The sequence below is a fragment of the Zeus faber genome (genome assembly GCF_960531495.2).
Source record: "Zeus faber genome assembly, chromosome: 16".
NCBI classification, from domain to species: domain Eukaryota; kingdom Metazoa; phylum Chordata; class Actinopteri; order Zeiformes; family Zeidae; genus Zeus; species Zeus faber.
Genome location: NC_137202.1, coordinates 12,010,393 through 12,024,312, shown reverse-complemented (window position 1 = coordinate 12,024,312; position 13,920 = coordinate 12,010,393). Strand labels below are relative to the sequence as shown.

General features: G+C 42.6%; 1 protein-coding gene across 3 annotated transcripts in view; it reads left to right on the top strand.

Annotated features, from left to right (window-relative positions):
- Nucleotides 1–13,393, top strand: part of hspa12a (heat shock protein 12A) — a gene marked incomplete at its 3' end in the record, with an annotated part of 44,578 nt that extends 31,185 nt beyond the window's left edge. For 2 of the 3 annotated variants that reach the window (XM_080017188.1, XM_080017187.1), the window contains exons 8-12: nt 2,462–2,548; nt 3,276–3,380; nt 4,650–4,908; nt 8,098–8,201; nt 12,762–13,393. In XM_080017188.1, coding sequence (XP_079873314.1) covers nt 2,462–2,548; nt 3,276–3,380; nt 4,650–4,908; nt 8,098–8,201; nt 12,762–13,393 — 1,187 coding nt within the window. The remainder of the gene's footprint in view (nt 1–2,461; nt 2,549–3,275; nt 3,381–4,649; nt 4,909–8,097; nt 8,202–12,761) is intronic. The other variant, XM_080017189.1, reaches the window with a different exon arrangement.
- Between the last annotated feature and the right edge of the window lie 527 nt (nt 13,394–13,920).

Below are 13,920 nucleotides of genomic sequence, written 5' to 3'. Positions count from 1 at the left end.
CCGCTCCTTACACTTCGGGTTTGAAAACCAGATATTCCGATGCTGTTCCATGTGCTTTGAGCTTTTTGACATTCGTGAACACGAACAAACTTCCTGTTAAACGCCATGACACTTTAAATGAGGGCAGTGTGTGAGAGTGTGCTAAAAATACAAAATTACCAAAAATTGTTGTTCAGATGCTTCCTCCATTCCCTTCAGAGCAATGGCACGTTGAACACATTGTGGGTTCTAGAGGTGAGGTCTCACTTATTTTGTATCAAGTTTGAATATTTAATTTGAGAGTTCCTGTATGTTATCCTCAAAGTCTAGAATTCTCCAAATAATTTATTTGAACAAGCGAGATCCACTTCTAATGCGGCAAACCCGAGAGTGATGTTATGTCGTTGCCGATATACAGTACACCATCGTCCCATTTTATTGATCTTTCGCACTGGAATTTCAACGGCATTGTTTTATATGCGAAACGCGGAGTCGTCAGAGTGCGAGCTGAACCCTCCCCGTCCCAATAACTGTGAAAGGGGTGTTTCCGCCTCTTTGTTTTTGTGAGGGGAATCTCCTAGGAAAACTCTACGCTCTACCCAGCTGCTGCAGTTTCCTTTTGACATCAACATTCTCTGGCCGTTCCACGTCAGACAGGCAGAGTTCTATCTGAAATGTAATCATTGGAAAAATTCAGACTCCGCCATTTCATCTGTTTTACAAAACAGCATCCAGCCTGACATTATAACAAAATATAGATTGCAATGGAGTCAGTCAGCTCTGCCCGCAGCGAGGTAACATTAACCGGTTTCCGCCAACACTAATCACTCCTTGGAATGCTGTTTATATATCAGCGGGAACGACGTTGCTAAACGTTTCCACCGATCCGTGACCGCGATTAAATGGCGACGGGCCTCTCTCGCCCTCCACGGTGCTAACGAGTGCTGGAACGAGCTGTTTCCCGCTGTTTCCCCCGGCGCAGGAGGAGGAAGTGTCCATTTGACGTCCTTGTCGCTACGGCCCCGCCCTTTACTACGGTGTCTTCCTGTTGTGAAGTCAGGGACTTGCAGTCGTCCTCTAAGTATGTCATCACCCCGCCCACGCGGGCCGTAGTGCTCTTTATTTTGACTCCATTTGTGCTAATAAACCCTCTTTATTATTGCTTAGGTATGGATATGAATATAACATTTATTTTGGTCTTTGACCAATGTGGAGTCGTAGAGCTTCATAGCAATGCAGTGATGGAGGCTCTCTGATACTACTTCAAATTTGTCATCAACAATGTCCACTTCTAGAGACCTTAAAACTTCAACCTGTGTCGTCGTTTGGGTGTAAAGGTACATTAGGTCCTATCGATGGGGTTGTGTCTGGGTTGGCGACACGAAATTTTGCACCAGGAACTTGACATGCATCTTGTAATCAACCAAAATATATATTTTTATTTTATCGCTTATGTTATGTCGGCATCTTTCCCCGGTTCATAAAATCACGTCAACCCTAAATCACTCTAAAAACACCTTGCACACCACGGGGACGGGTCACGGTGTGATATCGAGGGGCCGAAACGCAGGGCCGGAACATACCCTACGTAAGAACGCAAATGCTAATGATCTGATATGCCCAGCCTCTGCACTGTAAAAGCAAGCTCTGGCTGTTCAAACTCAACATGTGCTCCTGTGTTTTTGTGGATGTAATACACCTGGCTCCCTCCAGGAGGGAAGTAGAAGGCAAATCTGATCTGGTTAGTCGAATAATCTGCCATTCTGCAATAGATAAACAATCACAAACAAACATGACAGATGCTGAGCAATGTGTCATCTTGCACTTATTGTAGTGGAGAAAAAGAAAAGAATAGATCAACTGAATTACCCACACGAGGAGTTTCTAAAAGTAAATGTGTATGCAAACTTGTTCCCGCATAGCCTCATCAAAGTAATGAGCAGAATCTTTTTTTTATATTATTATTATTTTATATATATATATATAAGGAATAAAATAACTTTGGGGGGGAAAAATAAAATAAATTAAGGGATATAAGATGAAATGTCCCAGTCTCGATTGCTATACTGGCCCCTCGCTGCAACGTGTGGTACTGCAGCTGGAACGTACGTCGTCGTGTTAGGAATTTCCAGGCGACACATTTTCAGTGTGAACGCAGATTTTGCTTCCTTACGTGGGGTATGTTTGGGCCCTGAGCTCTGTTTCATTCCAACTAATCACCACACAAGAATGAATTCCCTGGTTAGCAACACTTTGAACCAGAGATAACCAAGGAACTAATCATTGAATTTGTCCGGTGTGATGGTTGATTTGAATAATAAGTGATAATATTAGAAATCAATAACCCTGCACTTTTGGCTGCCCATGGCACACGAGCACCCAGCGCCTGCTTGCCTCACCTTGTGATCAACCCTCGCAGCCTCACGGAGCTTCTGCCCTTCCATCGCACTCACTGGGTCATTCTCTCTCTGTCAATAACCAGCTAAGGAGCACGTCCGGCGTAATCGGCAGAGCCGCACCTTTTTGGTCGAAAATGTCATAGGGGAGCTATGGTCGGAGCTGGAAGAAGGTAGAGTCTTTCTCTTTCTTTTACTCCTCCTCTTTCGCCACCGTTTCCCCCTCGACGGTAACCTCTCTTGCTTTTAGTTTCCCATGCTATCCTCGGCTTTCTCACGTTTCGCAGGGTGGGGCAGTAGTATCTTTTTTTGTAACTTATTTTGATTGTGGGTGTAACTCCTATGATTGCCACTAGGGCTGTCGTGATCAGGAAATTACTGATCTACTACTATCGTAGTAAAAGCCTATAATATTATAATAATACACATCTGCCAATAGAGCCATGTATTGTATGTGCATTCAGGGAGGGAGGTCCAGAATACTGAGAGGAAATAAGATGTATTAACATATAGGGGGTTGTCATCAAGACAGTATCTGAGAACGCTTTCATTTTAAAAAAAAAAATTCTTTTTTAACGCAATATATCTTGAATCAAATATTTACCTTAATACGTTAATACTTATGACACGAATAATACAGAAAACATATTTAAGTTTGTGTTCATGCACCAGACTATGAATTGGCCTCAACCGTTCTCACTCCCCAAAAGGCCTTTTCAAACAATTGTTTCCAGGTCAGCGAGTCCCATTGAAACTCCCAGCTGCGTCTCCGGTGACATAATCGGTGCTTTGGGCGGCGTTATGTAGTTACTATTATTCTGTCAGCTTAAAAAAAAAAATACTAACAGGAAGATGGCTGTTCTTTGTTGAAACGGTTGCTTTTTTTGTGTGTGTGTCTAGGTGATCGCTACGTGGTGGTGGACTGCGGTGGAGGCACTGTGGACCTCACCGTCCACCAAATCCGTCTCCCCGAAGGCCACCTGAAGGAGCTCTACAAGGCCTCGGGTGAGAGCGTCGGCAACCAGCTCCGTGCATTTCTCTTTTCTGTTCTTTTCCTGTGTGTTCTCAGTTTTGACTGGAAAAGCGCTGGTTTTGCCTCGTCTCTCCCGGGATTTAACGGCGCTCCCCACGGTGGATTTAGCTGGTTAGCTTTAATGCTCAAGGTTAGGGGTGTGCGATATGACGACATTAAAATGTCTCCCCGATCCGCCCTTTCAGAGATCGTTAGTATCGTGCTCCGGCGCAAATTCTATCAGTTGCGGTTCTATGGCTTGTACACGCATCCTAAATTGCTTTATCATCTTAAATCACAATATTTGCTAGTCTGTAATTTATAAATATAATATAACCTAAAACAAAACACTTTCTATTTGTTTTGTTTCGGGGAAACGCGGAAGAGCAGCAGAGAAAGTGATGGCGGCTGGCGGCTCTGGCTGCTATTACGTTGGGAGCTGGCTGCCGTCTGAGAGGCTGTTTCTTTTTTTTTAATCTTTTTTTTTTTTTGTCAATTTAATCAAGACAGAATAATAGGATAATCCGATAACATTTTGTTAAAAACGATCCAGAAACGTCTCTCTTCGGTAATAACATGAAGAGCAAAACATGTATGTTGCTCCCCCATCCGCCCTCTCGGAGCGCAAATTTAAATTGCGGAAAAAGAAATCCAAAACGGCCCGCAGCTCGAGCCAGAGCCTCTCTCTCTTTTTTTTTTTCTTAAATCAGATTTAAAGTGCATTAAAATAGGCAAACAAGCGATGTGCGAGTAACTTCAATGGGAAATTACATAAAATTTTACCCAAAATGTATTGAAAGTAAGTGACAAAGGAGGTTTAAGCCATTTTACACGCCTTCCATTACATTACATTGCGTTTAGCAGACGCTTTTATCCAAAGCGACTTACAATTAAAGAGATACACCAATCATATCAAACAGTAGGTCGTTTCTTAATTCTTGTAGGTTTTGTTACCTTGTAGGGCTATATTAGATAAGATAGTGGGTCATGATCCTACCTGAAAAAAATTGCGACATGATGTTTTTTCCCTATTGCCCACCCCTCGCTTGATGCTTCATTTGAGTTGAGATCACAGCAAGCAATTGAAATCGCTCGTTCCAAATGATTGAAGGACGGACGAGAGAGAATTAATGGAGAAAACAAGAATAAGCCTGCACACATAAATGCTGATTAAATGTAATGCAGATCATTCCATTTATACTCAAACTTCCTCCCTTGACCCCCCCCGCTCCCTCTTCCCCCTCTTCCTCGTCGTGGTCCAGGCGGCCCCTACGGCTCCATCGGGATCGACTATGAGTTTGAGAAGCTCCTGTGTAAGATCTTCGGTCAGGACTTCATCGACCAGTTCAAGATCAAGCGTCCGGCCGCCTGGGTCGACCTGATGATCGCCTTCGAGTCTCGGAAGAGGGCGGCGGCCCCCGACAGGACGAACCCGCTCAACATCAACCTGCCCTTCTCCTTCATCGACTACTACAAGAAGTTCAGGGGCCACAGCGTGGAACACGCCCTGCGCAAGAGCAAGTACGTTTATTAATTAATGAATTTATTTCTTTATTTTTAACCCTTGTACGCAGACCTGCCAACCTGCACGCATGTTGTGCAATTCTTGGTATAAAGATATAGTGCCAGCTGAAACCACGCAAAAAAATATATTATTGTAATTGAATTACAGAAAACAATCAATACAAAACAATAGTGTACATTTATTGGGTATTAAAAGTACATCCCTCAGATTGGACCAGATGCTATGACCTGTGGCTTGTAACCCCTCCCCTCCCTCTCCTCTCACTCACTCCACATCCACTGAGTGCACCGGTACTTTATTATCCACCGAGGCGCAACGCTGCATTGAGAGGTAAAATGGGAAGTGGCGGAGTAATAATCAAGCACTCATGTGACCGTAATGTTAATATATAAAATGTGAGACGCACCGATCGGTCCGCGTCAGACACATCCCATTCTTTGGCGGTGAAATGTACACGCCTCATACTGTTCCCATGTACTGTACTGGTAAAAATTGCTCCGATACTCAAACCCGGTACCGACGTCATGGAACTGAGTTGAAGTTGACGCTCAAAAAAGAGAGCGAGAGAAAGAAAATGTCGGCTCTTTAGAAGTACTTCAATGTAAACGAAGATGATTAGATCAATTATTTATCTGCCACTGTCACTGCAGCGTCTGCTCGGGTTGTTCCGAGTACACGAGGTCCGCTCGTGATGAAAGGTTTGACTCTCTTTTGAGTCACTCAGTAAAACGAGTGGTTCCATTTGATTCACTTGGTTCAATCCACGGTGAGCGAAGGAGGACTTCCAGTGAACTTCCAGTCATTTATTATTTTTTTTTTTTTTGTCATGATTGCAATTTATTTTGGAATGGCAAGTACCATAAACATATAATCTAAATGTATATTTGCACTTAAAAATGAAAAGACTTTCATTTGAAGTTTGAACTGGACATTTCCATCTTAGTTATACTGTATGTTGTGTCCTATTAAAACTTAGTGGGTGTTACAAGTTGAATTAGACTGAAACTTGGTGACCGTCCCATATTCTAGTTTACTGGAACTCATTGACCATTCCATGTAATATTTTATTTTATTGGAACTCGGGGACAGTTTCATGTTCTATTATTGTTCCATAGTGAATAATGAACAATAATAAACACACAGTGTCCAAATCAGCAATCTCACTATTGTGGTAACTGAAAATTGCAGCGGTAGTCGGTGTGTGCGCGGCTGTCCTATCACGTGAGCGTGGTCGGATCACAGGATGTATTTGTCATTGACGTACAGCAGTTGGTAAATCAGAATCTGCAGGTCAAAAAAAAATCATAAGTGGGAAGCGGCCAGGAAAATTGCAATCGGTGCATCTCCAGTTGGTAAACACCTTCGGTAACTTTATAAAATGGTGCACTTCAAGGGATTTATCCTCATGAGATAAATTAGTAAATATATATTTAGCAGTAGTAGCTCGCACACGATGTGATGAGCCTCGTTACGAGACGGCTACGGTGTGAATAACTGATGGAGTCATTTAGCTGCTGTAACTCAACACCACAGAGACTCCCTCTTACACTATTGTGATACTCACAATATTTTCCCAAGGTTGGCAGGTCTGTAGTATGTGTACAATTAGGGAACGCGAGTTTAATTTCATCCTCAACTGCATTCCTAAGTGACAATGAAAGGATTTATTATCGATAATTATGCTCAATTTCAGCTTTGGGTCATCAATTTAGAGGAAGACATTCAAGGATCACAATCATTCCTCAGCAAAAGATTTTGAATTATTATTGCTCTTTAATTATTTATCATGAGCAATTCTCGAATAATTCATTAAGTCCAATAGCTCTCAAAATAATTATCAATATATTTACAGATTCCGCCCTCAGCCGTCAACAAAGTTTAATTTTCAAATACGTCCTTCAATGCTCAAACAGATTATGCATAGCTATATTTAACACAAATAAGAACACATTCAAAATTACAACTTCAAATGCTGATGTGTACATTTCTCTCTGAGAAATGTATACAATTGTTATATATCTGAATACCACATGCCATTAGCTGAAGTTTCCCCAAATGGTTGGGACAGCACCAAGGTTCACAAGTGCACATTGACACATACTGACAAAACTGGCTGTCCAAAAACCAAAAAGACTCATAAAGCATGAAGCACTGTGGATGTTACCAAATGGACACTATGGACTGTTTGAGGATTTACTGCTGAACAGGCAGACAGAAACCCCTAAAGGCCTTAGGAGAGCAGCTGGACATCCTAACGTGTGCATCTGCAATTTAGAAAATCTATCCTTCTGCATGTTTCAAGAAAAGCTGCAAAAACTCTACACGTGGAGACTCTTCAAGGCGCGCTGCAAAATGATAATTATCTGGGAGGAAATGTTCTTAAGTGCACACATTTCAATAGTTAGATAATAGGCCTCATTCGTGAATATGTGCGTAGAAATGTTGTTTGCGCGCAAAAGAGCTGGACACGCATAGTCAGCACCGGATTCATGACGTGTGCGTACCGGCCACATTTTTTTTTCCCCAAACACGTGTGTATGTAGATTAATCTGAACCGTTCTAAATTGACCGACACGTGCTCGCGATTGCTAATTATCATAAACCACGCCTTGATTTCTCCAAATATGGAACTTCCTAGTTCTGGCGCAGGGGTAAACAAAAGAGGAGGAGCCAGCTCTACAGCGCACGTCTGCTGCGGAGTCTGCTGTCACCGGAGCCAGTACATGCTGCTTTCTCCGGAGGATCACACTTAAATGCCTCTAACATATAGAAAAACACACACACACATCAATGTACACGAAATGGAGAAATAATAGATGTTGGATTATTATTGGTTAATATATATATTTTTTTTATATTGTATAATATTAAATAATTTTTAAAAAATTGTAATTTTGGTTCTAATATGCCACTTATGTGTAGTTAAAGTTCGGCAATATATTTTTTCGGGGTTCTGACGTCTTGGTGGTTTTTGCGTACAAATGATCCGAGGCAGTTCTAAATTTTCTTCTCAAGTAAGAACAAATTCATGTCAGAACATATTGTTGGATCCAGACCTTGTTGCGCAAACCGTGCGTACGCAGGATTTAAGGCTGCATCTTTGCCACACACTGTTCATGAATGAGGCCCAACGTTTCGTTTAACCGCCTCTCCTCCACCTCCTCCTCTGTCTTCCTTCCCCTTAGTGTGGACTTTGTCAAGTGGTCGTCCCAGGGGATGCTGAGGATGAATCCGGATGCGATGAATTCCCTTTTCAAGCCGACTATAGACCACATCATCCAGCACCTGGGTGAGTTTCATCCGTGTGATGGGTCTCTTTCGACGTTGTTTAAGTCTCTGGCCGTCTCACGCACTATTATTATCACTTATTTTTCTCTTATTACAGACACAGTTAAAGCTTCATGTGGTGACGTTTTTGGTTAAATATCGGCTATAAACACAACATAATTCAGTGAGACGCCTCTGGTTTGTGACGTGTCGACAAGCAGCTTTCTTCAGCATTTTCCCCCTGTGGTCACTCATGGTACTGGTTTCTTTCATGAATTAAGATGCCGTTTGCCGTAATTTGCCGACTGATTTATTCAGAGTGATGTATTTTGTGGCGTTGTTGAAAAATTGGCGTTGTGATAAAACAAAAGCTAATCTTTTGTAAAAGTGCGGTGAGGGAGAGGGAAGATGGGGGAAAAGATCCACTCAACTTGAGTTATATCCTTTTGGAAAACGCTCAATAGGAAAGATTGATACATTTTTCTGTTCAAAGGAGAAACTTTGATATTTATTGTTTTTTATTGTTATTATTATTTAAATATGACATATGTCTCATTCTGAATTTTTGGTATTCCCATTGTTTGGGGGAGGAAATTTGAGTACATTTTGATTGATTACGCAGTGTGCAGGAGTGTATTCAAGTGGGATATAACGCTGCCGCATGGAAGTGATGCAGTTAATCCATTACAAATGTAGGAGGACAGTTACTATGGCAGCAGACACTGAAAGTTATCAAGCAGCGACTATTATGAAAAATGTAAAGGTCTGCTGACGCCTTAAAGTTAAAAGGGAATATAATAAGCAGCTTTTGAAAACCTTGATTTTCATCTATGCCACATGGATTGGAGGTGGAGTACGTATAACTCTTGTTATTCTTTAACATTAAAGATGTGTTAAAAGGAAATAGTGTTATTTTATCACCTACCATATTGACCTGAATATGAGACAGGTTTTTTTTTCCTGGAAATACGTCTGGAAAAGTGGTGTTGTCTTATATTCATGGTTTAGACTTTTAAATGTCAATATATGGTAGAAAAATAAAAAATAAAACTTGTGCATTAGGAGTGTTTCAATTTGTTTCCGCACACATACCGTACCCTACAACTGTTGAACAACGCCGACACACCAGACCTCGTCCGATCCACTCGCTCTCCATTGCTGTCATAGTTCTCTGGGAACTAGAGCCCGACTGATGCCCGATTTTTGGGTCTGATGCCGATCCCGATTTTGGAGAGCCCTCGCCCACGCCATTTTGTCAACAAGTGCAAGGTTTTCCAGTCAACTTGAAAAACCTAGATCTTATTACAGTTTCTATATGCGAGAACATTAAACTTTTTAGAAAACAAATAAATAAAATAATATAAGATAAATATGCACACAAATAACAAATTTAATAAGTCAAATCGGATTGGGCCGCGCACCTATCCCCTTCCAACGACACCGGCGATGCGCGCACCAAAGATTGGGTGCCCGCGAACAGCGCACCAGAACAGTGTGTTTTTATTTCACATCTCCTTGTGGAGCAAAACAAGTGTGTATGGAACAAAACCAGGTGTAATGGGGACACTTTCTCCATAACTCTCTCCCCGATCAGCCCCTCTCCATGCGTTATGCACAGAAAATGATACTAATGAGTCCGCAAGTCGTGCCCTGTTTTCTGACCTTTCCGTAACTGAATAAAACAACAATGCCCCAAGCCCAAGCCCCGTCGTATCCAGCTGGACTCCAAGCTCCGCGCTGCTCTGGACACAGCGGTGAAAGTCGGGACAAACTTTTAAATAAGGCCTTGTAGATCTAATGTGAGTAAAGATTAAGCAACTAATTTCTCGTTTTTCACCTCAAATTTGTTCGGAAACATATTTTGGTGGACTGAGTAGGTGAAAGTTACGGTGTGAATACAGCGACGCTCAAACCCCCTTGGCTCACAGAACCAGGGGCCTCGGCAGGGTGGCTCCTCCCACTGAAACAAACTGTTTTCGGACAGGGTGGATTGTACGCACGTTTGAATGGCTTCAATGTGTATTTTCAGCAAAAAACCTTTAAAAGCTTGTTTTGGGGACCTCAGAGACCATATATTAATTCGGTGGAAAGGAACATAATAGCTGTATCTTTACGTAATTGTGTCACTGAATTGTGTAAGGAAATGTATTATACAATTTGAAAGGCTTTAACTATATTCCACTCAACAGTGAGTGTTCAAATGTCACCTTGATAGTGAAATGAGGTGGATAGTTAACTCAGCTCACAGCAATTCAAACACAAATGTCTGGATCGATGTTTCAACAGCTATCTGTACAATGTTTCTGTATGAAAGAAAGAGAGATCTGGCGACATAACCGACGGGGAGCGATGGTGCTGGTTGGCAGTTGGTTTGGCAGCGCTCTAAAACTAGTCGACCTCAATAATTCACAATGTTTTCAACCTTGAGAAAGTAGGACAGTGCTTTGGCGTGGTTTAGTCTGCTTTATGCCCGAGGTGGAGAACAGTTTATACAGTATATAGGAAAATGTTTTCTTTTGTCTTTCGAGAATTGCAATTAAGTAACGGTCAGTTTCTTCTTATGTATTATTTTTGAGATATATAATTATAATTATAATTTTATTATAGTAGTAATGTCTAATAATTATTGTAATTACTGTAATTAATTAATGAGTTATTTTTCATAGTTCTCTTTTTTTCATACTTTATTTATTAATTTATGACAAAGTAATTTAGATCACATCCATTTAAGAGTTATTATTAGCTTTGTTTTTCATGTATCTATATTTTTAAAGGGGACCTATTATGCATTTTCCTTATTATCTGTCATATATATAATGTTAAGATGTGGGATGTTCATATATTGTATATAAAGTATAAATATATAAATTGTCAAATTTTGACAATATTTTCTTTTCTTTTATTTATTGCGATGCTTACATGAAACAGAAAATCCCCACGTGCGGAAGTCGCGGTGCAGTGTCCATGTCTCCCACAAGCTTGGAACACAGCAAACCAAAGTCGGAACTGACTCTTAAATGAGGCCTTGTAGATCTGATATGAGGGAAGATTCAGCAACTGGATTGCTTATTTCTCACCTCAAATTTGACACAAAACATTTTTGTGTACTGGTTCGGTGAAATCAGTGAAAGTTTACTTTATAAAGTAATAAAACGGGAGCTTGGAGTAAAGCTCAACTCCCATTGGCTCACAGAACCCGGAATTTGTGCTCAAACCCCATTGGCTCAGAACTAGGGGCTTGGCTCATATACAATTAAAGCTGCACACACTGAAACCGCCCATTTTGGAACACTATGGTATGGGGGCATGTTAGGATGACCCGAATGCATAATCTCAGTGGTATTTTTAGCAAAAAATTCAAAAACATATTTTGGGGACCTGGGGAGACCTATATTATCATGTGTAAAAAGGAGCATAATAGGTCCCCTTTAACACATCTGCTCATCTTAACGCTCCACTATTCACACATGCAGCTGCATTCCGGAACATTTCCGTCTTGCGCCTTTTCACACATGCCACGACAATCTCTAAATAGGAGCAAGGGACAGTCTGTTCCAATCATTTGGACAACCTGTCAGAAACCGACCCACAATCTGAATCTGTTAAAAAAAAATTCCTGGCTATCAGAGACCAGCGCTTTGATTTCCACCTCCCCGTCTCCCCGCACCTCCCGGATTAACTCGGTTTCCTCCGCTGAAGGAGCTGAGCCCCTGTCCCCAGACGCAATAACCCTAACCCAATGTAATAAATCAGTGTGATCATTTTCAACCTGTTCTACACTGTCTGCCTCCGGAGAAGGAACGTTCTCCACCCGTTCTCCCTGTCCGCTTGTTCCCTCTGGCTCCACACTCCGGTGCAGCCGGCAGACACAAAAAGTGCTTGTCCTTAATGTCCCCGCACCGCACCCCTTACTCTAAAAGACATGTCTAGAGTCTGAGTGGCATTTTTAAGAAGAAAAATAATAAAATTTAAGGATAAAACGACCTAAGCTCCACTATTCGGACTATGCGTTTATTCTTTTATTCCTGAAAAACAAAAATTTTTGAAGTATTTGTACCAAATAAATATTCCTGACAACCCACTATTTGTGCTTTGCAGATACATTGTTCGGAATTTCTGCCCCACCCCCACTTTACGTGCTTATTCCATCAATGTTACTGCTTCCATTCACAAGACAGCCATAACACAGCCGTACCGGCATTTTCCCGGAAATGTTACTCTGTCTTGAGGTGGGAAATTGCCGGCACAGATTTTCCGGATTATCAATCACTGCTCCCGTTCACACATGACCCCGTGCAGGAAATGTTCCGGAACATTTCAGGGATAGACTGCATGTGTGAAAGGTGCTTAAGCAGGAACTTCACTTGTGGAGACAGTGCGTATTATTTGAGAAACGCATGGCAACACCGCACAAAACAAGACTTTAATAGGTAAAGAAAATGTTAAGTTAAAAGATACAACAATTCTATATAGATGTGACAATGTCTTAAAGTATATTTGGCCTCAATTGATGTGTAATGTAGAGCCCTCTCTTTCAAACGCAGCCTCAGTTTGCTAACTCCGTAACTCCTTTCACTTCCAGTGGATCTGTTTGAGAAGCCCGAGGTGAGCAACATCAAGTTCCTCTTCCTGGTGGGGGGCTTCGCCGAGTCCCCCCTGCTGCAGCAGGCTGTGCAGAACATGCTGCAGGGCCGCAGCCGCATCATCATCCCCCACGACGTGGGCCTCACCATCCTGAAGGGCGCCGTGCTGTTCGGCCTGGACCCGGGCATCATTAAGGTCCGCCGCTCGCCGCTCACCTACGGCGTGGGCGTCCTGAACCGCTTCGTGGAGGGGAAGCACCCCCCCGACAAGCTGCTGGTGAAGGACGGCACGCGCTGGTGCACGGACGTCTTCGACACCTTCATTGCGGCGGACCAGTCGGTGGCGCTGGGCGAGCTGGTGAAGCGCAGCTACACGCCGGCCAAGCCGTCGCAGCAGGTCATCGTCATCCACGTCTACTGCGCCGAGCGGGAGGGCGTGGCCTTCATCAGCGAGCCGGGCGTGAGGAAGTGCGGCACGCTGCGCCTGGACGTCAGCGGCACCGAGAGCTCGGCGCCCCGCCGCGAGATCCAGACGCTCATGCAGTTTGGAGACACGGAGATCCGAGCCATGGCCGTGGACGTGGCCACGCAACGCACGGTCAAGGCCGGCATCGACTTCCTCAACCACTAGAGTAGTGTTTCATAGTTTGGTGAGGGAGAGGGGGGTGGGGTTAAGTTTTTGCAATATGGGCCCTCTTAAAGCTTACCCAGTGCAGTGTTATAGGGTTCAAATCAATCATTGGAGAATCTGGATTGTCCGCATTCACATCGATTTGAAAACTGGATTAATTAAAACTAGTTTAGTTGAATAGCTTCCGGTAAGAAGAACAGTCCACAGACACATGAATAACACTGCTACAACCTAACTAATCGCCTAACTATTTACCGTTATTAATATTCAATTGGACAATCACACTCATCATGAAATGAGTCACGCCGAATGGGACATTTTGGGATTTTGATGTCGACATCCGCATTCATTTCCTCAAGTCTTCCATTGTAGTTTCTATGTAGCATCACAACATGGCACCATTAGCATGTCGGCAGGGTGATACCAGGGATGTGAAACCAGGCCGAGGTGGTTGCTCGTGACAACGGGCAATATTAACAGGCCCGCTGTCATTATTCAGAAATATTGGACCACCGATTGCCGCTATT